Here is a 25,460-nt window from a genome sequence, read left to right as displayed (position 1 = left end):
CAGCAAGCTATGGCTTGATCCAAATGGATAGGGCCCATCTGAGGGCCAAGTCCACAGCCTGTTTTTGCAAATTCAGTTGTATTGGAACACATCCATACCATTCCTTCGTATATCAGCTGTGGTTGCTTGGCGTTAAGTCATTGATAGAAACCCACAAAACTGAAATTATCTCTCTCTGGCCCTTTACAGAAAGGCCCACTATCCACTGATCTAAAGCATGTATGAGGACGGGAGTTAGTGCATAGTAATAGCTACATTTGGATGTAGTAAAGAATGAGAAATATATATTTTCTCAGAATTGAATTTTTTTTTTTAAGATTTTATTTATTTATTCATGAGAGACACAGAGAGAGAGAGAGAGAGGCAGAGACACAGGCAGAGGGAGAAGCAGGCTCCATGCAGGGAGCCCGACATGGGACTCTATCCCCGGACTCCAGGACCACGCCCTGGGCTGAAGGCAGGCGCTCAACCACTGAGCCAACCAGGGATCCCCCCCACCCCAGAATTGAATCTTAAAGGTGGTTGAGAGCCTTGGATTTTTAGGTCTTTCAGACTCCAAGTAACCATTTTCTCTATCACCAGATTACTTTGGGTCACTCAGTAGCCTGCTGAGGGAGCTCCCTGTTCTATTCTGGCAGAAAGTGTTTTCTGTTCGTGAGCAGATAGGCTCTTCCTTGTATCTTCTTGAAGATTCATAAATTACATATGATCACAGATTTGGGGTAGGGCTTTCACAGAGAGTACTGGCAGCTTCTACTGGCCTGTCAGCATACATAATCTTTCCCCCATACCTAATAACCCACGACACACCCAAGGGCCATCAGATGACAAATTTAGCTTCCTTATTTGTCCCAGTTCAGCAAATGAATTGTCCATTGTCCTAAACTTATTAGAGAACTTATCTGTGACAAATTACAAGCTGTTACTTACACACATTAAGAACATATTAAGAGTATTGAGGCACACAGAAAAGAAAAGGAATAATTGATCTCCAGTTCTAAAGACTGAAATATAAGGCTTTATCCTGGATGATTCAACTGCTACCAGCCTGTGAGCAGGAGAATTATGTTCTTGTTTGTTTTTTAATATAAACATGTAAACCATATCTTTAAATGAATCCTAGTTTATGACCTAAGCCTGATTACGTAGAAACTGGTCTAGGAGTTTGGGTTCATAGAAAATACATTGGCCCTGGTGTGACATGGACCTAGATTTGAAGCCTAGCTGTCACTTTCTGGCATGTCAAATGAAAGAAAATAACCTCAACTGTTGAGCCTCTGGCGCCGTGAGAATAACAATAATGTGTCATATGGTTTGTGTGAGGCTTAACTGTAAACACAGACTCCCCAGCACCTTACATCATAGGAAGTAAGTAACCTTGGGCTCTTTTTGCACTCCTTTTCACTCTGTGTGTGTGTGTGTGTGTTTCAAAGAATGGAAGCAGTTGGTGAACCCAGTTAATCAAGACCGTTATGACAAGCTGCATTCCTAACCAGACGGTTTCAGTGACAGATAACTAGTTATCTGGTTGTGGATTGTGTATGGAGATTCACAGTCACAACATCAATACAAACAAAATTACAAGGGAAACATGCTGGAATAGCCGCACATATGTTTTCAGTGGGCCTCTGGGAGAGAGACTTTCTTGGTTTACTCCAATGTCATCTAGACTCAGATCCAGAGACCCCTGCAAATCCAATGGCATGATCTTAGGGATCAGTTCTTTGAAAAAATATTATTTGTTTTTCATTTTGATGATATTTCAAAATTCCCTTGCTATTTATAGAAAAAAGCATCTTCTTTTGAATTAACATTTCAATTAATCTTTTTTTTTCAACTAAAATTCAGCATTTCAGATCCATAAACATATACTTGAGCATCACTACATATATATTTTTTTCCATATTGGGAGACACTGGTTTCTGCTATCCTGATTTTTTGGAAAGGGGAGCATAATGAGAATGTAGTAGGACTAGCACTAAGACATAGATTTATACTTGGCTTTTATTTTTTTAAAGATTTTTCATTTTATTTATTCATAGAGACACAGAAAGAGAGAAGCAGAGACACAGGCAGAGGGAGAAACAGGCTCCATGCAGGGAGCCTGGTGTGGGACTCGATCCCGGGTCTCCAGGATCACGCCCCGGGCTGCAGGCGGCACTAAACCACTGCGCCACCGGGGCTGCCCTATACTTGGCTTTTATTATAAAACCATAAAGTTTCACTCTTTTGGAATCAAACTAGACCAAGTGGGCTATAAAAATGGAAATCAGTAGTTTGTGGTAGGGACATGTGGAATACAGCTCTGTTCCGTTTGAAAAATTCTAAAACCAAGTATTTTACTAGTATACACACATTAAAGATCTTTACCAAATATTTCATCGATTCTGTAACTGACATGTCCACCAGAATTTTCTGTCTACTTGGAAATGATATATGAATATGAGGTCTTTGCCTTTTGACACCTGTCTTTTTCTGTTTTCGTAAGTATACAAAATTCACTTCTCTTTCTGTTCTGACTTCCCACTACCCATAGACACTCCAGTCACCCGTATTCTTGATCTGCTAGTGGCTTCCGTTTGTCACTCCGCATAAGAAGAACAGCTTTCCCGGAGGTGATCCACAGCAGGGTGAGAGGCCACTAACACCATGTTCTGCACGAAGCTGAAGGATCTCAAGATCACAGGGGAGTGCCCTTTGTCCTTACTGGCACCTGGGCAGGTTCCCAAAGAGCCAGGAGAAGAGGTAGCGGGAACCTCAGAAAGTGGCAAAGCAACTCTGCCCATCTGTCAGGATGTCCCTGAGAAGAATGTACAAAGAAGTCTTCCTCAAAGGAAGACCAGTAGGAGCCGAGTCTATCTTCACACTTTAGCAGAGAGTATTTGCAAACTGATTTTTCCTGAGGTGAGTGCTTGCCCTTTTGAGATTTTACTGATATTTTGAAAATAGTAAACGAGTATTTTTAAAGGAAAATGTAAACGCGTGCTTTCTCACTTTCAAGGCTATAATAGATGTAGACTGTTTCCTGGAAACATATAAACACACTTCTGGAAAATGATCATGTTCTTAAATTGTGTTTAATCTTAAAACGTTGAAGATCTTGAATTCTTTTTAAAAGGGTCCTGCACTCTGATGAACTTTATGACTTTGAGCAACTGCTTAGCCCCTCTTATCCTCAACTTCCTTATTGTAAAATGGTAGTAATAACAGCGCCTACTCCCTAGAGTCTTAATGAGCATGGTCTGAAATAATCCATGGCCCTTGCCATCCCTTAAGTGCCTTAGGTAGTTGTTAGCTATTATCTTAAAATTAAATTCCTTGAAGAATGACTTCTTGGGATCCCTGGGTGGCGCAGTGGTTTGGCGCTTGCCTTTGGCCCGGGGCGCGATCCTGGAGACCCGGGATCGAATCCCACATCAGGCTCCCGGTGCATGGAGCCTGCTTCTCCCTCTGCCTATGTCTCTGCCTCTCTCTCTCTCTCTGTGACTATCATAAAATAAATAAAAATTAAAAAAAAAAAAAAAAAAAAAGAATGACTTCTTTTCTATCCATTTTCTTCTAATTCCAAAGAGCGTTATATGTTCCCTGCCCATTTGTGGAGGTGGGAAAATCTCCGTTTCCACCGGTCATGGCCCGGTGCTTGCAGATTAGCTCCGGACACTTCTTCTTCTTCATTTTTTTTTTAAGATTTTATTTATTTATTCATGAGAGACAGAGAGAGGCAGAGACTTAGGCAGAGGAAGAAGCAGGCTCCCTGCTGGGAGCCTGATGTCAGACTCGATCCCAGGACCCCGGGATCACGACCTAAGCCAAAGGCAGACACTCAACCACTGAGCCACCCAGGTGCCCCTAGCTTGGGCACTTCTTGATACAGCTCTGTGAACTGCCTAGCCTCGTGCCACTTCAAAATCTGGAGCACCTTCTGTTAATCCACCTATAAGACATCCCTGGGGACAGGACACGTCCCTAATGAGGTCACATATTTTAAGAATGCAGGGATATGTGGAGAGTTCCTCTCCTCCTGCAGGGCTAAAGAGAAGAGCAACTGAAAAGTCTTCATGATGTCGTCCACCCTCTGGCAGTGTTCGCAGTTTTATATGAACTCACTTAATCTGGGAGATTGCACATTGATCTAATCCGACTCCAGCTATAATAATCCACTGAAAATTTTCTGTTAACCCAACACCACCCCTTTGCTTTGTGTGGAGCGCTGAAGAACCACAGGCTACTGAGTTTTGAAACTTAAAGGAACTTCAGAGGTCATCTTGTTTCATTCCCAGGAAGGACCTGGGAGGTTGAACGACTTGACTTTTACAGTCGCACAGCTTTCGAAGGGAAGAGCAAGTACTGCTGTCAACAGAATGACTAGAGCGACTGCGAAAGAAGAGACTAGCATTGAATCTTGGAGATGGAGGAATTAGAATCAGCAGAAAGTTGGAGGAACTTACTTCAAATACAGTATTAGCACAATAGTACTCTGGTTAATGGTCTTTGAAATGGAAATATTTCCTTATTCTCACCCCACCCAAGTTACTAGACAGCCAGCTTTGGCTAGGATGAGCGATGTCATCCTTCTCAGGGAGTTGGTTGGCATCATCGTCTGGGAAGTGGTTGGGACTCTCATTTCCAAGAACAGAGTGAGATGCACAGAGATGAACAGATGGTGAGGATGGGGAGGCTGGAGAGCTTCCATATTTTCCCTGGGTCCTGTCATTGCCATGTTGGCTTCATTATTTTGTTTGATAAATTTTGAATTCCTGCCATTGAAGTCAGACACATGTTGGAATCTCTTTTTAAAACATTCTGAATACCAACTCTAAATGACATTTTACCTTTTCTCTGGTTCTTTATTTAGAATAATCTGTGTTGTTTGTGAACTCACAGGAATAACCATCAAAATTTGACTACAGCGTCACGTAGCAGGGAAGGCAAAGCTATAGGACCTCTAGGGATAAAAGGTAGAACTCTGACAACTGAGGCCATTTGCCTCATAACAGTAAATGTCCCACTACCAGATGTTTTTGGACTGTATGGTATTCAGTGTAGATTATTTCATCAACTCTCCAAACATCAGCGTGTCTTTGATCAAATACAGCTTTTTTTTAATTGATTCTTTTTTATGTAGACAGATTTAATGCTTAGCCTACTGTTTAGTTTTAATCCTATCAGCAACCTAAAGGAGAGGCTCAAAACAGCATTTGACAACATTATAGTTCTTGTTTTAGATAATTAAATTTAACTATGCAATCGTGGTGTTTTGGGTTTGTTTGGGTTTTTTTCTGGCAGAGGAGGGGGTAAATATCCTTAGCAGATTTAGAATAGGGAGCTGTCATTCCAGAGTAGCAGAATAGAAGGGCTTGAAAAGGTGTAATGTTATTGCTCATCCGATGCAAACTTTTCATTTCTGTTTTTTTTTTCAATAAATTCTAGATTTTTCCCCCTAAGCTCTATATGCACTTTAAAACTGAAAGTCCTTCTCATAACTCATTTTATTAAAACAGAAGCTTGTTCTATTTTGCTTAACTCTGCTGCCTCACTTGACCAGTGGAAACTGTAAGAGGGATATAAATAGTTGTTAGGGAAAAAGGAATTTCCCAACTTGGAGCATAACCAGAAAATTCTTCACTTTCCTCTGGACAAACTACAGAAAGAATCAACAATTACATAAATACACGTATAGATACATATGGTTTTTATATGGAATGCAAAACATTGGCAGCACTGCTAACCAACGCTCTACATCCTACTTACCAACTAGAGAAAACAAGCGATTAAGAGAGATTAATAGATAGTCAAGTATTTCTGAAGCATCAAGGATTACATACAAATAACTTAGAATGTGGAAAAACTCATGAAATACTCAGAAATCAATAGAAGAGAGTAAAAGTGTAAGTATTTGACAAAAACAATTGGTTTAAAGAAAGGAAATTAGTACAAGTTAAGGTAAATGCAAGATTTGTTTGAAATCAGTGATCAACTGACATTGGTGAAAGCTTGGATTTAAGGGATTAGGGAAAAGGGAAAGACAGATAGCTCCAGACTTTTCTAGGCCAGGACATGTAGATGAAATATGAAACATAAATCCGCATTTGTAGTTGAGAAAGGCAGTGGGGGGCTGGGTGTGAGAACAGGAATTTGCTTGGCTTGAGCCACGCTCACACTGAAGTATTGGCAACACATCCAAGAGGATTTCCTGACCCAGAGGAAGTGGTGCCCACCATTCCTTCGTGGAAGACCTGGCACTACCAAACTGGAGTCTTCTATTTGGATCCCAACTCAGCTTGTTTTGTGGCTGTCAGCGAGACCACCCACAAAGGGCAAAAAGCCTGTGAGCCACAGCCCACATCCAAACTCAAATTAGCCAAAGCTCATTGTTTCTTCCCAGAGTGGAGAAACGTCTAGAAAAATCAGTCTCCGTTTCCGAAGCATAAATTCACCACGCTCACCAGTAAAGTAATCATGTTTCTGCTCGATAGAAACTTTCAGGACAAATTTTTAAAAATATGTATCTTCAAATGAATTATGATTTAAGGGAATGTTTAAAACATTTCTTTTCATTTTTTAGTTGGAGCGGCTGAACCTTGCACTTCAGAGAACACTGGCAAAACACAAAATAAAAGAAAGCAGGTAAATTGAACCACTTTAGTTGTGTGAACCTCCCATTACACTTACTGACACCCCTGCAAATAGCCACCACTTAGTGACTGCATCGACGTGTTTCGAATCACTGTGGTATGCGAGAAACTGGACTGAGTGCTTTAACTGCTACTAATCTGAAAGTAGGTGCATTTATTTTTCACATTGAATACATCACTAAGCCCAGGTTCATGTAAAATATTTAGGATTTGACAGCTGTTTATGCAAAGGCACAACTGAGTTGCAAGCCTGGGTTTCTGGGAGCCCATGATTTTAACCATCTCGCCATGTACTGCTGCTTTTAACAAGCCATCAGGCCTAGTCTTTCCAACTAAGAGGTACTGTCAATACTTAACAGGTAAGGCAGGGACCCCAGATGATGGGCACAGGCTCCCTGCCTACAGGATACTTCCTAAAGGTGGAGCAGGGTCCCAGTGCCCACCCCCACCCCCACCTCCCACAGCTTAAACTTCCAGTTGCTGCATCGGGAGGAAATTGAAGAATCAAAGTTGGGGGGTGGCTAAAAGGGAGGGGTTGACTCAGGAACCTTGAGGCAACAGCTGTTTATCAATCCCAAGGGAAGTGTTTCCGTATTTTCATAACCAGTTTGGTTATATTTGTGGGCACTAGCTGAGTATCAGTTCCAGTTAGACTTTTATTCTTGCACCCTGTCTTTTGAACATTTTTTAAAGAAAGCTTTCTGTAAATGGTTAATATAGAAGTTTTTGTTTAAAAATCTGCTTTATATAGTTTTTCTAATATATCTTGGCACATTTACTGCTGGCAGATAATGTGATTGGCCTTGGTTTTGATTCCTTGAAGTTGCAAGGATTATTTCATGTGTAAATAATAGGATAAATACTTGTGTTCAAATTTGCAGAAATGAACATTGCAGCTTTGCAAACCAGTACCATTGTGGGAATATTTTATAAATCCATTCATCAGTCTATTTCTCATGAGCTGATTATCTTCCTTAATTTTCCCAGTTGACTAACTGGTCCCAGACTCCAGGCAGCAGGCAAGCCAAGAAGGGGTCAGCAGGGGTCCAGAAGGAGAAAGTGTGAATCTATGCGTCTGACAGAAGCTTTATTTACATGAGTGATACAGAAAGCATTCCAGAATGCCTCTGACCTTAATTCTCAGCGAAGCTGATAAGATAGCCACAAGTCACCCTAACTATGCTACTGTGTCTGTCTGCTTAAGTCCCTGGCAGCCAGTTGGCTCCAAATTTATTCTCAGGGCTTTGTGTTCTGAAATGTTCCTAAACTAGTTGCACGGGTTCAGTTAGGATGTATTCCCAGTGGGGTATCTCTTTAAAAATACCTCAAACTAAAAAAATAAAAAAAAAAAATCATTTTATTTGGAAATCTGAAACTTTTTTTTTTTACCACTTCCTTGATTTCTTAAAGAGCTGATCATACTTTTAAATTGTCTTAATGTTAATTATTCAGTTGTTGAAATAAGATGACAAACCTTCTTCTCATGACTGCCTGCTGATATGCTAAATGGCTTCCCTCTGCTTTGCTTTTTTAGTTTCTTGGATATAATTTTTTGTTTCCTTTGTTCCCCATCTCATTTTGGAAGGTCAGCTTCCATTTCTACTGCTCTCAGCTTACCAACCACTGACCATAACTCTTTTTTTTTTTTGGACTGTTTATTATCTTATATTTGAGAAGCAAAAAATCCATGTATTAAAACAATAAACTGTCCTTAACTGAAGACTGGAGCCCCTTGCTCCCCACCTTTTAAGTGAATGAATTTTAATGCAGCCATTGTGATATCTCTCTGGGTTGGCTTCACAGAGAGCTTTTGCTTTGTTTCTTTTCCTGGGATCTTTGGATCACATCATCATATTTGTGCATGGCTGATGTGTGTGTGTACAAGCACACACACATTTGCTGGCATATATGCAAGCTTAGTCCTTTTTTTAAAAAAAAAGATAAAGATAGGAGACTTATTTTTAATTGTATTATGTGCTGTTTGTTATTTTTTCTTTTTAAAATAACATCTTTAATTAAAGTTTTTGCAAAGGTAAAATATTAAACTTAAAATGGGTCTTAGTACATCAAATACGAAACTCTCTAATTGTATTCCAAGATGGTCTTTAAAACATAATATCCTGTATATCACAGAAGAGCAACCTTGATCTGCAATTGTACAGAATGAATTTTACAAACATAATATATATATTTACACCCTTACACATAACAGTATGTACAACAGCAGTTGACAGTAGTAGTATTATGTGCTGTTTGGACGAAGTTTTGTTCACATCTCATATCATGGGTGCAAAAAATTGGCAGAACTGGGTTCTCTGAGCAGAAATTCTCTCATTCTTTAGGAAAAAAAATAGAAAAGAAAACAGAAATTGCTTAAAAATTAAGCAAATCTGAAGATGATTAATATAAAGTAATATAAAACAAGAGGTATGGGGATATCTAGATTCAAACTCGATATAAAATTATGTAGTGATCCTCAACCAATTTAGATAAGAAAGTATTTCTACGTAGCATTTTGTACAATTATAAGCAGCATGCCTTTATGTGATAAAATAGTGGACTGAGCAGTTTTCCTTCTTAAAAATACTTACTTTGAAACTTCTCTATATGTATTGTGTTTTACTGAAATTTGTTTAAAATTTAGATTTTTGCCTGTTTGTAAAATTGGTTTATCTAATGGCAAACTGACCTACAAATAGAAGCTTAGGTGTCTTCACGTGGATTAGTGATTTGGCCAGTTTGGTCATAAGAAGTCGTCACTATCCGAAACCATCAAAAAACAATTAGGCAAATGTAAATCAATAAATGAGTCATCCAGTCGAAATTACTAAGACTTTTCATTAATCAAAATGTATGCTATTATATTATCAACTTCTGTTCTGTAAAAACCAATGCAGTGTGATTGAATAAAGAATAGATTTCTTTAGTTACTAATTTTTATAAACATAGTTCAATGAAATAGTGCCTGAGAGTTAAATATATAGAGCCTTAAACTCAGAAGCAAGATATACTACATATTTGCTTTAGGAAAGAAGATAATGAAACTTAAAAAGTGAAATCCATCAGTATGTAAAATTTTCTTCTTGATTGTGTTATCAGAAAAATCCGGGGCAGATTTCTTCCCATCCCCCTAGTTGGCCATTTCATACTTCTGGTTCTCTGCCAGTGTAAACCTCTATATTAGTAGCCTAGGAAAAGTTAACTGAAAAGGTAAATATGCTTCAAAAAATGATGAAACACTCCAAATCAGGTATGTTTTGAGGTTTTCCAACATTGTTTTGGGTTGCATGTGTCCTTGTTCCTCTCCTGTAAACTTGATAAATCAAGATTTGCCTCCACAGAAAAGGTAGTTCAAATTATTTTGTCATCATGTCTATATGTTCTGATCTGAAGTTGTAGCATTCATTTGTCAGTTTATAATTTAAGATGTTGACATGTTTTCAGGAAATCTTTGGAAAGAGAAGACTTGGAAAAAATAATTACAGACCAAGCAATTGCAGCAGGTAATAGAATTGTTTTAAGAATATCTAATTAGGGAGTAATTATATTTGCAGAACTAATATTTTACCTGTAAACTAATACTTTCTACTAATAGAAAAGTAAAAATTAATTTTCTACTAATAGAACAGTAAATATTTTCTACTAATAGAAAATAGCAGAACTAATAGAACTAATATTTTCAGTAGAACTAATCTTTTCTCCTAAAATATTCATATTTATTTTTTGGTGACTTCCAGTGAAGTATTCAGCATTATGTATTGTGTTAACATAAAGAATAATTCTTTTCATGCTGTGTATTTTTGTTTGACCGAAAACATTTCCTCTTCTTTATAATGTTTATTTGCTGACACATAGATAAGGCTGCATGGGAAGCTGACTCATAGACATTTACATGCTTTGCTCTTGAACATAACTAATTATTCCTCATTTATGCATGAAAAATTTTATTCAACAATGTAAAATAAAGAATTTTTTTAAAGATTGGTAACAATCCTGGGAAAAAGGACTAACAGTGTTCTCATATTAATAATTTGAGAGAGGCAAGTGGATGGGTAACTCTGTCGTACTGTCCTTTTCAAAGTTGGAGGACATGGCCCAATAGGTTAAATCTTTCTAAAAGTACACAGTATTAAGAATTTAATGATGATGATGATGGCGATGGCTGACATGCTGAGCCTTTCCTTGGAGCCAGGCACTGTTCTAAATATAGTCTCTACACATCACCACAGTGCTATGAAAACGGCACTCTTGTTCTTCCAAATTACAGATGAGGAAAAAAGAAATGATACACAGAATTTAAAGAATAAAGGAGATTAGGGAAGGAGAAGTTACAGGAAGTGAATATATTCCAAACAAATATTCATTTAGGTAACATTAAACAACAAGAATGCTGTGTTGCTTTAAAAAAATTAAAAATCGCTTTATACCAACTCTAGAGAAAAATGACAAAATGGGGTTTAATGACCAGTGACTTTAAATTCATTCCTGTCTGATATTCCTACTGATGGAGGACCTCCAAGTGAGACAGTACTCCTTTATCAAGATGTACTGGTTTGTCCTTAGCAGAATGATGGGAGAGCTTTTTTCTGAAATTAACTTGATTCTGTAATACTGATTGTTCTTTTGTAAGAAGAATCTCCTAAGGAAGATTAAAAATCGTGTGCTATGCTTAATGTATCATTCTTTCGTGATTAAGTGATTGGGAATTTTTATTTGGGGTTACAAGAATTGTATGAACTAGTCTGTGTAGATAATTTGAACATAGATGGTCTGTTGTAGTTGGAACTCTTGTTACCAGACGTAAAGGGAACTAAATCATCAACTCAGTGTTAAAAATAGTAGTAACAGAACAGCCCTCCAGGACGATGTATTTGATATTGCGGAAAATGTATTATTTGCTTTCAGGAGTTCCAGTGGAAATCGTCAAAGAATCTCTCGGTGAAGAACTTTTTAAAATATGTTATGAGGAAGATGAACATATCTTGGGTGTGGTTGGAGGAACCCTCAAAGATTTTTTAAATAGCTTCAGCACCCTTTTAAAACAGAGCAGCCACTGCCAAGAAGCAGAAAAGAGAGGCCGGTTTGAAGATGCTTCCATTCTGTGCCTGGATAAAGATCATGATTTCTTAAATGTTTACTATTTTTTCCCTAAGAGAATCACGTCCCTGATTCTTCCCGGCATCATTAAGGCAGCTGCTCACATATTGTACGAAACCGAAGTGGAAGTGTCACTACTGCCCCCCTGCTTCCGAAATGATTGCAGCGAGTTCGTCAATCAACCCTATTTGTTGTACTCCCTGCATGTCAAAAGCACCAAACCATCCCTGTCCCCAGGCAAACCCCAGTCCTCGCTGGTGATTCCGGCTTCCCTCTTCTGTAAGACTTTTCCTTTTCATTTCATGTTTGACAAAGACATGACGATTCTGCAGTTTGGCAATGGCATTCGAAGGCTGATGAACAGGAGAGACTTTCAAGGAAAGCCTCATTTTGAAGAGTACTTTGAAGTTCTGACTCCGAAGATCAACCAAACGTTTAGTGGAATCATGACTATGCTGAACATGCAGTTTGTTGTCCGAGTGAGGAGATGGGACAACTCTGTGAAGAAATCTTCCAGGGTAAGGAAAATGTCATGGCACTTTGAACAGGAAATAAATAAATCATTTCTTGGTTAAGGACTAGAAATGAAAAGGTAAAAATACATGCACCTCTTGAGACATTTGATAAAACACGTTTAAAACAGGTCTGACATCATTTTAAGGCAAAAATCAGTTTAAAGCAAAATCCTTTCTGCATTCATATGCTTGCTTACTTGATTCATTACTTCCCAAATATTTACTGAATGCGATCTACCTTTTAAAATTCTTTCAGAGCATTTTTATAAATGGAGTTAGGTAAATATTTATATAAAAATATGTTTTCAGTCATCATCAAATAGCTGGCAGTTGGGAGTAACAAGAGGCATTATCTTGCAACAAACATACAAAAACTACTTGTTTCTTATAGGAGACCACTAGATGGATTTTTAAATCAATATATTTAGTAAACATGGAAAATCAGTAACTTTTTTAACTGTTAGAGAATGTTGGGGAGTGGGGCTGTTCTCATGGTAGAGAATCTGGGTAATCGTTTAGTCCAAGGAAAGAGTTTGCAAAATCATAGTTGATCGTATGAGCAAAGCTAACGTTGAAGCTTATGATGCATATAACTTTGAAACATGCATGATTCCAGGAGATTTGCAGTTTGTTCCCACAGTTTTACCACTTTTTATCATAAAAGCAGTGGAGCTAAAGGTTCAAAATAGGTAATATGGAAAGATGTTCATTACAGCCAAAAAATAAAAAAACAGTGAGATACATTTTTCCGTGTGAAACAAAACAAAATGCTACTTGCAACTCCCCCTTTTTCACTAAACAACACGTTTTGGGCATTCTTGCATGTCATGAGGTATAGGTTGATTTCCCTTTTACAATGACTGCATAGAATCCTAATGTTTGGTTGTCCTCTATTTCGCCAGTCCCCTGTTGAAGGACATTTGGGTTGATTTCTACTCTTTGCTGCAGGGGACACACATACACATATTTGCTCACACTCGTTCAGTAAAGCAGGATGATCACCTACCGCCCCACGTCTCTTGAGGCATCCTTGGCACGATCCTTTACACTGCCTGCTACTATTGAAAGAATACAATAGCAGAAGCATCAGCGTTCCCCTTATGAGAAAGCCTTGAAGCAAGGATTTTTTGCATTGTTTACTGAAAATCGTGATCTCTATGTAGAGTTACTCCTATCTATCCGCTCTTCAAAGGTCCACGTGCATCTTAGAATGCACAAGGAATTCAAACCACAAGAAAGCGTCCTCTTCCTTTTCAGCAAGTAGGAAAAAAATAGAGTTTAAATATAAAGGGATGGTCACTGTCTGTCTTTCTGTTTGTCTCAAAAAGGTATCAGAAACTTACAGTTGATTTGCCTTTGCTTCACAGGTCATGGACCTCAAAGGCCAAATGATCTACATTGTTGAATCCAGCGCAATCTTGTTCTTGGGGTCACCCTGTGTGGACAGATTAGAAGATTTTACGGGACGAGGGCTCTACCTCTCAGATATCCCGATTCACAATGCACTGAGGGATGTAGTCTTGATAGGGGAACAGGCCAGAGCGCAAGACGGCCTGAAGAAGAGGCTGGGCAAGCTGAAGGCCACGCTTGAGCAAGCCCACCAAGCCCTGGAAGAGGAGAAGAAGAAGACGGTGGATCTCCTGTGCTCCATATTTCCCTCCGAGGTTGCCCAGCAGCTGTGGCAAGGGCAGGTTGTGCAAGCCAAGAAGTTCAGTAATGTCACCATGCTTTTCTCAGACATCGTGGGGTTCACTGCCATCTGCTCGCAGTGCTCGCCGCTGCAGGTCATCACCATGCTCAATGCACTCTACACTCGCTTTGACCAGCAGTGTGGGGAGCTGGATGTCTACAAGGTAGGGGAGAGGAGAGCAAGGCCCATTTTACAGGCAAAAGTTGCTGGGAAAAAGCATCATCACTAGGACCTGAGTTACAATGCCGATGAAAGGCTTTCTCTGCAAGCCGCATCCTGGGAGCAGGCATTGTGCATTAATCATGTGGGTGTTCTCTAGCCAGAAATAGCTCTGAATCTGCTCAGAAAGAGAGATAATCATTCTAGGAGGACTGCCCCATTGTCTTCTCAAAGAATAAGCCTATAATGCAGGGATGCTAGCCTGAGTGGAGGATAGGGTGTAGGACCCATGAACGGGTTCAATTTAAAAGTCAGTGAACAGGACCCTTGGCTGTGGCAACCGAGTTGAATTATTAATCATGAGATAATTTTAAATATGACCTGCGTGGGGTAAAGTTATCCTTTGTAAAAGTAAAAGTACAGAAGAAACATGGTGTTATACAAACTGTCTTCAAATAGGTTAACTCAATGCAGAGGTAACGTGATACTTTGCATGCTGATTAAGACAAAAAAAAACACTGACTTAAGGCAGTATTGAAGAAAGGCCAAGGACAGACTCATCTGTGCAAAGAGAGACCTGTCTTCAAATCTTGTTCTCTACTTGGCTTTGGAAGCTGAGAAAGTGAAATAGCCTTTCTCATTTCTAAAACAGAGAAAGTAATATCCACCTACAGAGTTTATATGCACGAATAACATACATTATGTCCCATAAGCTTCATGAACATGACTGTTCCAAAGATTATGGCAAATAATATCTGTTATTCAAGATACCGCAGGATGTATTGAGTGCCTACCATGTACCAAGCATTCCACGCACGAGGAGGCACAGTAATTATCCCTAACATGTACTAGCCTTATTTTAAGGTAATTTTATTAGCCATGAGAGAACAATGAAGTGGTTTTGTGTTCTGTGTTCCTAGAATTAAAACTTTTTTTTTTTTTACTAACTTAAAGTCTTTTGCATTATTTCAGCCATTGGCATTAAGAATAGGGCACCCTTCTCATTTATGTGGCTTGAATCACCTTTTAGTTTGCCATGTGCAATCTGGCATTTTAAAGTTTCACTCAACATGAAATAAATACCTTATTGAGGAGGAAACAAATATTTTTTATGGGAATACATAAGCTTCTGCTTTGCTCCAATCTAGATTCTAGAAATAAAACCTTCCTTTAAAAAATTTCCAGCAGGAAATTCCAGACAGAGTCATAATTCCCTTGGGAAAAAAAAGAGATCCATGTATACTTACTGATAAAATAATTGGCTTCGGTTAGGTTAAGCTTGATGGCCTCTTGTGGAATTTATTATATTTATTAGTAGATAGTTTCTATCTTGACACTGTCTCCTCTCAGAATTGTAAGAAGAAAGGCTCGGTCTCCCTTGCTGCTGCTGTCACTGCTAACAGGGGCAGTAGCCCTCTTCTACAAATTTCAACTTGTTGAAACTAAAACAATTCAGTTTTTCCAATCAAGTATTCAGAATCCGTGCTGTTTACCACGTGGATAGTAGCCAGAGAGTTCCATGGTTAATCCAACCACAACCCAAGCTAGCTAGTGAATCATCTGCTCTGTCTGTATTTCCACCTTCCCTTCCCTTCTGATTTTGCATGAAAATACCTGGAGACAAATCAAGAAGCTTCTTAACCATGAGATAAATGTAAGATATACGGATTGTGAAATCATAAGCTCGCCTGTGAGTGTGGTGGCTTCCAAGAAACAGTCTAGCTTTTTTGTTTTCCCTGGGACCTGTTTGTACCAGGACTTTATTTAACTTCATTTTCTTGTTGTCTTTAGTCTTTGGTTCATTTTGCAATTCATTCAGTCTTCATTTTTTGATTGTTTTAGCAGATATTTACTGTCATCCAGGATTGGCCAGCATGAGCGAAAAGATCTCATGTCGGGGGAGAGAAGGGCGGGCTGACCAATGCCAGATTTCCATATGACATGGTGAATGCTCGATTCTGAACACATGCCCACGAGGTGCTATGACAGCATAGAGAATAGTCATCTAACACCAAGTAGGAGTGAGGCATCACTTCTGATTCAGTAACACTTATTGGGTACCTGAGACATGTTAGCCATTATTTTAGGTACTTCGTATATCGCTGGGGAAAGTCTTATAGAGAGGCACTGCTGCCTGGTTCGCTCCTTAGCAAATATATTGGGCACTGGCAACTTAGGAGTTAATAAAACAGACAAACTGAGATGGCTAACATTTTACTGGGGGAAAGAGGGAAAATGAACAAATGAGCAAGTATATAGTATTCCAGTTGGTGTGATATTCCGGATAGAGCTAAACAGGAGAAGTGCAGAAGATAAGGAGCGATTGCTATTCATAGAGGACAGTTGCGGCAGGCATTTCTCATGTGGTGATGTTTTAGGAAAGGAGGGAAATACCAAGTGGCTGTCTGTAGGAGATTGTTCCAGGCAAAGGAATAGCAAAGTGGGAACATGTTTCGTATATTTGAAGGATAACAGGAGGCCAGTGGCACTGGGACAAGGTGAGCAAGAGAGAGGATGAAGAAATAAAATCTGAGATTAGCAGAAAGGTCAGAACTTGAGGGGCATTGTAAGAGTTTCAAATTTTATTCTGAGGGAAATGGAGAATCACTGAAGGTTTGTCTGCCTTTCTTTTTTCCTTTCTCATCTCCATCCCTCCAGACTAGAAAGTTTGGGCAAGAGGAGTGATATGATTTAATACTTTACAGTAAGGATTTAGTGGAGAAGAGAAATGCAGTGGTTACGATTTGGTGGATGATTTGTGGATTTAAATTAACCAGTAGCTTTGTCATCAGCATCACAGACGGATAAAAATCCCCTGTTACAACAACAGTAATGACAATGATGACACTTGGAATTTATAGAACAGCTTGATTTTCAATAGGCTTCCAATAGGACCATTGTTTGACATCTTCATTTCTGTCCTTTATTATTGATAATCATGTAGACCCACTTATAGTTTCTCTGAGAATCCTCAAATCCTTTTGAAAAACTATGTCTTAGTTTTGTATCACACATTCTTAGTAAATCCGTATGACATTGATTGACCAGTGACTGTTCAAAACACTGTATGCTGGCAGCCCGGGTGGCTCAGCGGTTTAGCGCTGCCTTCAGCCCAGGGTGTGATCCTGGAGACCCGGGATCGAGTCCCACGTCAGGCTCCCTGCATGGAGCCTGCTTCTCCCTCTGCCTGTGTCTCTGCCCCTCTCTTTCTCTGTCCCTCTCATGAATAAATAAATAAAATCCTAAAAAAAAAAAAAACCACTGTATGCTAAGAGGATGTAACATCGGCAGGTGATTCCAAAAGCTTTAAGCAATTTGTTATAAACACAAAATATCATTTGCATTACATCATTTGCCTCTACAGAGCCATTTAGATGATGGGAGAAGGGAAAAAAAAGGTAAAATGATGTGTTGAGTCAGCAGCAAGTCTGGGAGTAGAAGCCACTCCCTGATGTTGTGCTCACAGAATCACACTGCCCTCCAGAGCAGATGCCTGAGGCAAGGCTCCCAAACTTTATGACGTTCCTAAAAGGGAAAGCCATTTCTGGGAGTATCTGATTGACTCTGATTTGCCACAGGGTCCAAACACTGAGACTTCTGCTATATGATGTGTACTATAATTTTTTCCGAACTTGTATTTGTAATATGGAAAATATCTATTATGTGTAGGTGGAGACCATTGGTGATGCATATTGTGTGGCTGGGGGATTGCACAAAGAAAGTGACACCCATGCCGTCCAGATAGCACTGATGGCCCTCAAGATGATGGAGCTCTCTGATGAAGTCATGTCTCCCCATGGAGAACCTATCAAGGTGAGGCAGACCGTGTATTGTCCAGCAAATGTCATGGGAAGAGAGCAAATGCTTATTAATTAGTTATCCAAAGAATAGAGCATCAGTCGGGGTTTAGTTGCGGGGAGCAAAATCTGTAAGTTACTGAGGCTGGGAGAAATTTTTGGTAGAGTATCCAGTGGCTTACAGAATCGCTGAGAGGACAAATCATCTATAAGTGAAACCTTCAAAGAAGGGCTCCACTGGGTGTTATGCTAAATGTTGGCAAATTGAACTCCAATTAAAAAAAGGTGGGGGGGGGGCTCCCAAAGCTGTTGAGAGCCATTGCTTTTTCCAAGATCAAGAAGCTGGTTCTGGAACTCTATCACCCCAGCTGCAGTCGGCAAACTTCTGTGTTCAGAAACCTGCTGCCTCTGTTATTGGCACTTCTTATAATTTGAATCAGGTTCGTGGAAATCCTGCATCGTGACCCTCACAAAATCAGGGACTGGAAACTAGGCCCTCTGCTAAGCATGCCATAGGACACCCAAAGGCTTCCACAGTTGTGCTTGCACTTGGAAGCAGCAGAAGTGCGGTCCCGGCAAAAATCCCGGCTTCCAGATCGCTTGCGAGCGTATCTGATTCACCAAACCAGAATGCATCTGGAAAATGCAAGCGAGTTTGGAAAATGTAATTTTTAGTTTTCCAACCCCTGCAGTGGATGTCATGATACTATAATGAAAATTGACTGCTAATCCAACCCAGCATTTTCCAAAGCACATAACACTCTAACATTTCTAGATTATCTCAGAATAATGTCTTACTGCAGCTGAGAAGATAAAATTACCATGCCAGGCATTAGTTTACTAGAATACAAGAAGATCACCTTGACTCGTCCTACACATAGTGAATCTGCTGCTTCATTTTTATAGGACAGTCCTCTATTGATGATTTTCAGAAATGGGACTTTGAAGTCCTAGAGAATCCTATCTGGCATACTCTAAAATCATAGAAAAAAGAAAAAAAAATGTAAAATACAAAACTATACTACTCAGAAGTGTAGGCTTGGCTCTCTTCGTAATGGAAGCCATATGTTGAGCCCAGTCTTTTCCTCCTTACCCTGCTACCCGATGGAATGGAATCAGAGTGAAAGAATAAAAATTATTCCCCCCCGCCAAACTCTACATGTTTTTCCAACATGCCATATGTATAAATCATCTACCACTGCTGATTTCCTCACTGACATCTACCCACTTCGGCTTAGAAAGCTGCAGGTGGAGTATTGATAGAAACCAGAGGGCCGAATGTGGCAGGGAGCATAAGTGCAAAGTGAATTTGGAATCATATTCCTGTTACTCAAAAAAATAAAAAAAAATTTAAAAAAAAGATTCCTATTACTCTCCTTCCTCTTCCCAAGATGTCCTTGGCGAGACATGTGCTGTGTCAAAAGGGGTCCCCAAAGGGAAGACTCCCCCAGCAGGTTTCCACTCAGGACGCATTGTGCATCTTAAACTTTGGATCATTGTCTTGTGAATTGGAAATGAAATTTGTGAATTTGCATCTGAATTTGAAAAATTCCCTGAAAAGAAAGCTGTGGCTGTTGAGAGCGAAATTCAGAACCCGAGAAGGGGGCGGAGGGAGGGAGAGCAGCATGGGAGGAACCAAGGGGCATTTTCATTGTCTGGGCTGTTTGGATTGAGTGATTAACTGATGATTGATTATGAAATAGAGAAAAGTTTATGATAAGTTTATCATGGACAAAGCTAAAATAACTAAGTATAGAGAGAGAACCTGGTTTAACCAGAAGAGGGCCCAAAAGGAGCAGAAACTTTCTGATGTAAATTATGTGCTAAAACTGTGTTTGATATTTAGACACAGAAGATAGCTTTTTGTTCATACTGATTGGTTGGTACATGGGCAAAACTGTATTGTCCTAAAGAAGAAAATACCAGATGTAACGGGTATCTAAGCTTTGCTGATTAAAATGAAATTGTGACAAAGAAAGGACTCTAAAACTAATCCAATCCTGTGTTTTATAGATGAAGAAAGAACGAGCGGGACATAAAGAGACTCACAGAGAGTCAGACTGTCCATTGTTAGTAGAGTTTGGTTGGGGATGCAGGGCTCCTGATTCTTACTCGCGTGTTTTTGTTTGTGCAGAATTCATCATGATTTGACATCTTACAAGCAAATGATTCCAGAACGTTGTTAGCAAATATTTAAAATTGGTTGTAAAAGTAGGCAAAACTAGAGTCTTCTGAATTGTGAAAAACATTAAATCATTGAGTACTTGGCCTTTTTTTAAAATGCATATATCTAATGAAACTTTTTTTTTAATGGTCCACTGAACAGAGGACATGAAAAGAATGCACGCGATGTCCGATCGTCATATAAAATATCCCCCCTTTAACTTACTGTATTGTAGTGGCAATTTAAGAATTTGGGCATCCCATAAGAACAGCAAGAATTCAGACCTTATAGAAGATGCCTGTTTAAAGTATTGTTTTAATTGTTCTCCAAATCACTGACAATCTTCAGAATTCCCTTTTTTTTTAATCCTCAGAATTCCTAAACTTTCATCCCAGCATATCAGAGGCCGCACCTTATATCTAGATGTGGCCCAGCTCTGGTTTTTCCATACATCCAGGAGTGTTTAACAAAAGTATATTATGGGGATCCCTGGGTGACCCAGCGGTTGAGCACCTGCCTTCTGCCCAGGACGTAATCCTGGGGTCCCGGGATCGAGTCCCACGTTGGGCTCCCTGCAGGAGCCTGCTTCTCCCTCTGCCTGTGTCTCTGCCTCTCTTTCTGTGTGTGTCTCTCATGAATAAATAAATAAAATCTTTACAAATTTAAAACAAAAAGTGTATTACGTAATGACAAAAGTCATCACGATGTAACTCCAAGCAGCTCCATCTCTGCTTCCTCTGTCACCGTCCGCTTAAACCTTACAATTCCTTTCTCCTTTCACGTTAGTCATTGAGCAGTGACAAAGTGTTTGCCGTAGATCTTTTTATTCTGTATATTCTAAGAACTGGCTTCCCTCGCCCCTGCCTGACAGTGCATTGGGAAACCCCACCTGGGGGCCAGGAATTTCCGTCTGTCTGACTTGATGGACAGAGCAGGTCCACGTCCACAGCCATCCACCCTTTATCGTGTCCCCCTGGTGACCGTGCGAGGTGTGCCCAGAAGGCAGTGCCCCCAAGGGGGCTGAAACCAAGATGCTCTGTTTTCCAGGCCCAAATGCATGCAGAGTGGAGAGGAGCTGAGGGGGGACTGATCTTGCATTAGGAATTTTCAGCCGGATGCCAGTGAAGGGAGGTTGGCAGGAGGTTTTGCAGAGGAGGGGAACGAAGGGCAAAAGCATTTAAAGGGCGTCTGTATAGTCCTGCTGAGCAGGAAGCGTTTTATCCCTGACGGGGACCTTGTGTCACCTTTGGCTTCCAGATGAGGATTGGACTGCATTCCGGGTCCGTGTTTGCTGGAGTCGTTGGCGTTAAAATGCCTCGCTACTGTCTTTTTGGAAACAATGTCACCTTGGCCAACAAATTCGAGTCCTGCAGCGTACCACGGAAGATTAACGTCAGCCCAACGACGTACAGGTACGGTTTGCATTGAATGCCTGAAATCTATTACTTTTGTTTAATCTGTAGTTGGCATTTTCTCCCATGGATTTTTCCTCCCTAACAGTCTCTGGCTTTACCAAGAAGAAAGCAAGAACTTCATGACCCTCGCCTTTTTCAACATGACTCTGCTTCATAAGAACAGCTCTCCGGGGACACTTGGGGTCCCAGCGTGATCCCTGACATGTCCTGTCTTCCCCCACGCTGATTCTTGTCAAAGCACCTATAATGCTCTCCTGCTTCGATGGCTCTTCTGACAGCAGTACAGTCCAGGCACTAGTCACCCGGACTTGGTACGGTCCCCACGGGCTACAGGGCCCGGTCCCCAGGATGCCCTTACCTCAGATGCCAGACAGGAATACATTGGATCTCATTTTAAGAATCCAATTATAATGGAAACTCTTGAATGACAAAAGGTTTTCCAGATATGTGGGGTAGCTCACTTACCAAGCTAACTATCCCCGGCAGGTTGTCTTTCCTATGCTCCAAGACCAGTGTTTTATAGCATCTTCTTTCCCCTTGAAGCTCCACAACCTCTCCTTTCCAGCCCTGAGTCTAAATTGATAACCTCACTTCATGTTTCACAGAAGAAGAATAAAAAAAAAAAAATGCAACCAGATAAGCACTACACCACCTTCCGGGGGCAGATCCCATCAGCCTAGCCACCCCAGGGCCCTTGTCTTAGGCACTTATTCCGTGGCAAAGCCCCAGATGCCCCGCTCCCCTTCCAGGCGGTCCCTCCAGGTTTGCTCGGAGGGCTGCTGCTTCTTGCTTTCTCAAAAACTTGTCTCCTGAAAATACTTGCTTGCTCTCTGCGATTAATTTCTTTAGTGGAACGATTACTCCCATCAAAATACAGACATATCTTTTACTATCAAACCTCTTAAAATAGGATCGTCCTTGTTGCCAAGTGTATCTCAGCTACCCCCTGTGTTCATGTTCCTTTTTCCAGCAAAGCTCCTTGCAGAAGTTGCTTATGCTGACCGTCTCTACCTTTTTTTTTTTTCTTTAACCTCCAGTTGGCTATTTGACTCACACCAATCGACATGTGTCCTTTGCAGTCCACCGAAATGGTTCTTATTAGGGTCATCGGTGTCTCTTGCTAAACTCATGGGTCAGTTTTCTCATCTTCCTCAACATTTCGATGGCAACTGAGTAGCTTGAGCACGCCCTCCTTGGAGCATTTTATTCCTTAGACGTTTGTGACACCCCCCTAACCTGCTTTTCTCATTACCCCAGGGCTTCACCTTCTTAGTTCTTGTGTTGTTGTTCTTTCCCTATCAAACTTTCCAAGTGCCCAGAACTCTGTCCCTATGGTCTTCTGAGTCTGAACTCACTTTTTTTTAATCTCTAGCCCATCCCACAATTCTCCTCTGAGCTAACGACCCATGTATCCTGTTTTGTATTTTTACTCAGATGACTAATTGACAAATTAAAATTAACGTGATCGTCTTAGAACAAGTGATTTCCCACATACCGCAGCTTGAGGAAATCCAGTCCCCCCCAAACTTAACTTCATCAATCTCCTTGAAATGGCACCACCGTCTACCCAGTGACTTAGACTATAAACCTCAGAATGATCATTGCTTTCTCCCTTCACAGCTTACCACATCCACCTACAAATTATATCCCGAATACATCTTTTTTTACTTCCTTCAGTGTTACACCCCAAGGCAAGCCTCCTACCTCTGTCCCACCTGAGCCAACCCAGGATCACCCTCACCCTTCTGCTTGCTGTCTTGCGCACCTCCTCCCCACAGTCCATCCACCACACAGTAGCCAGATTGTCTCTCTAAAGTATGAATCCGGGGCTTCTGATGGCTCAGGTGGTTTAGCATCCGCCTTCCGCTCAGGTCATGATCCCAGGGTCCTGGGATGGAGCCCCTCATCAGGCTCCCTGCTCAACGGAGAGCCTGCTTCTCCCTCTGCTTGTCACTTCCCCTGCTTGTTCTCTCTCTCTCTCTCAAATAAATAAATAAATAAATAAATAAATAAATAAATAAACAAAATCTTAAAAAAAATAAAGTATGAATCTGATCTCATCACTCCTACATTAAAACCCCTCCAATGGCTTCCCAATACAGCCAGAACAAAATTTAAATATGTTACCACAGACTAAAATGTCCTCTTTGATCCATGTCCTGCCAGCCTGTGTCACTATATTTTCTTCCACTTTTTCCTTCACTCACTGACACTCTGCCACTTTGGACTTACTTTTTTTTCATTTGACTTGCTAAACCCATTCTTGGATCAAGGATATTGGCTCTTCTTCTGCTTTCCACTTCTTTCCTGGATCATCCTACGTCTTCCTCTTTCTCATAATTAGACCTTAAGTCAAGTGTCACCTCTTCAAAGAGAAACCGTTAGCCGCCATAGCTAGAGGAACAACAACTGTCACCTCTCACACCTCACATTATTTTATTTTTTCATCTTCTTAGCTTGTACCCATGTCTGAAATGGTGTTTTCTTTATGTGTTTATTGCCTGCCTCCCCTTGTAGAGTGCCAGCCTCCTGTGGTATATATTTTATATCCTCAGTTCCCAGATCAGTGCCCAGAACACAGTAAGAAAGCTGTAAGTGTTTATTGGTTGACAGTCCACTCTGATATAAAAATGAGTCACGATAGCATGAGAATTGGAAAAGTCCTCGGTGACTCTTAATAGACCTAGAGTCTTCCTAGATGCACCAGGGAAAGATAAGAACTCACATCCTTAGAGGATATTACTCTCTTCTCTTGAGGATTTGAGAGCAATGATCCTGTGATAACAGAAGAGTGGTTCTTGTAAAGTGTTCAATGTATACGCATGGGCACTTTGAGGAATCCTTGGGTGTATGTCTATCCTTAAAACCACACCTTTGCATCGAAAAAGTGCATTTTCTGTTTCTTCTATTTTGTTTTTAACCAGTATAACACAAAACTCTTTCAAAATCTTCCTTTGAGGCAGCCTGGGTGGCTAACCCTAAAGCACCACCTTCAGCCCAGGGCATCATCCTGGAGTCCCAGGATCAGGATCGAGTCCCACGTCAGGCTCCCCTGTATGGAGCCTACTTCTCCCTCTGCCTGTGTCTCTGCTTCTCTCTCCGTATCTCTCATGAATAAATAAACAAAATCTTAAAAAAAAACCACCAAAATCTTCCTTTGTTTCACATCTCGAAGTCTGGTTGCCTTGAATCTTAATAGAAGACATTGATAACAGCTACTCATTTTACTCTCAAAATGTAATTGATGATCTCAATCGTACAGAATTGCAGAAAGCTGAGACGAGACTAAATATTGTCCAAATCTTCCAACAGAGGATTGTAACACTTTAATACAGATTTTCAGCAACAGGAGAAGGCTCATAGCTTTAATCCTTAGAGTTGACATAGTGGCAATGCTATGAGACATACACATACAGGATTTTACACCATATAATAGTGTCACCATTTTTAATAAATTATCTTTTGATTATAATAGTTCTATACGCTCATTGATCGATGTTGAAGATCAGTGCTCTGGCTAAATTTATTTCAATCTTTGGTAGACAAATATGGTATGTTTTCTTTTTCCTTTTTCAATTTACTTACCTCTTACTCTCATATAGGAAATATTTATGTCTTATCTAAAGGGCAAGTGGTAGTTAAAATACTTTATTTAGGTAATAAATAAGCACTTAATATGAAATATATTTAACCACATTTTAAAATGCTTTCTTTTAAAAACTATTTTTTCCAAATGATAGGGAAATTTAAAGTAGAATAGATCATTTAAATTTCAATCAAAAGTCCATGCTTTGTGAAATTTAATAATTGGGTTGTAAAATAAAGACATAATTTCAGCTCTATCAAAGTTTGGGACAAACAATAGACTCCATTAGACATTGTACAAATATAAAACTGAATTATTTCCTTGAAGAATTTTATTGCTAATACATTGAATTCTGGGGTGACATTTCTCAAAAAGTAAAATAACATCAATTGTAGCTTCCTT

At 40.0% G+C, this 25,460-nt stretch overlaps 1 protein-coding gene across 7 annotated transcripts in view; it reads left to right on the top strand.

Moving 5' to 3' along the window:
- GUCY1A1 (guanylate cyclase 1 soluble subunit alpha 1) overlaps nucleotides 1-25,460 on the top strand; it is a 61,938-nt gene that overhangs the window by 30,159 nt on the left and 6,319 nt on the right. For all 7 annotated transcript variants that reach the window (XM_041738123.1, XM_041738120.1, XM_041738119.1 and 4 more), the window contains 7 exons: nucleotides 2,537-2,904; nucleotides 6,566-6,627; nucleotides 10,080-10,138; nucleotides 11,541-12,250; nucleotides 13,615-14,100; nucleotides 17,766-17,909; nucleotides 21,315-21,469. In XM_041738123.1, coding sequence (XP_041594057.1) covers nucleotides 2,650-2,904; nucleotides 6,566-6,627; nucleotides 10,080-10,138; nucleotides 11,541-12,250; nucleotides 13,615-14,100; nucleotides 17,766-17,909; nucleotides 21,315-21,469 — 1,871 coding nt within the window. In that variant the 5' untranslated portion in view covers nucleotides 2,537-2,649. The remainder of the gene's footprint in view (nucleotides 1-2,536; nucleotides 2,905-6,565; nucleotides 6,628-10,079; nucleotides 10,139-11,540; nucleotides 12,251-13,614; nucleotides 14,101-17,765; nucleotides 17,910-21,314; nucleotides 21,470-25,460) is intronic.

This window comes from Vulpes lagopus, chromosome 23 (assembly GCF_018345385.1).
Source record: "Vulpes lagopus strain Blue_001 chromosome 23, ASM1834538v1, whole genome shotgun sequence".
Lineage (NCBI taxonomy): Eukaryota > Metazoa > Chordata > Mammalia > Carnivora > Canidae > Vulpes > Vulpes lagopus.
Note: the sequence above shows the minus strand (reverse complement) of the source record. Positions and strands in the feature narration are given on the sequence as shown.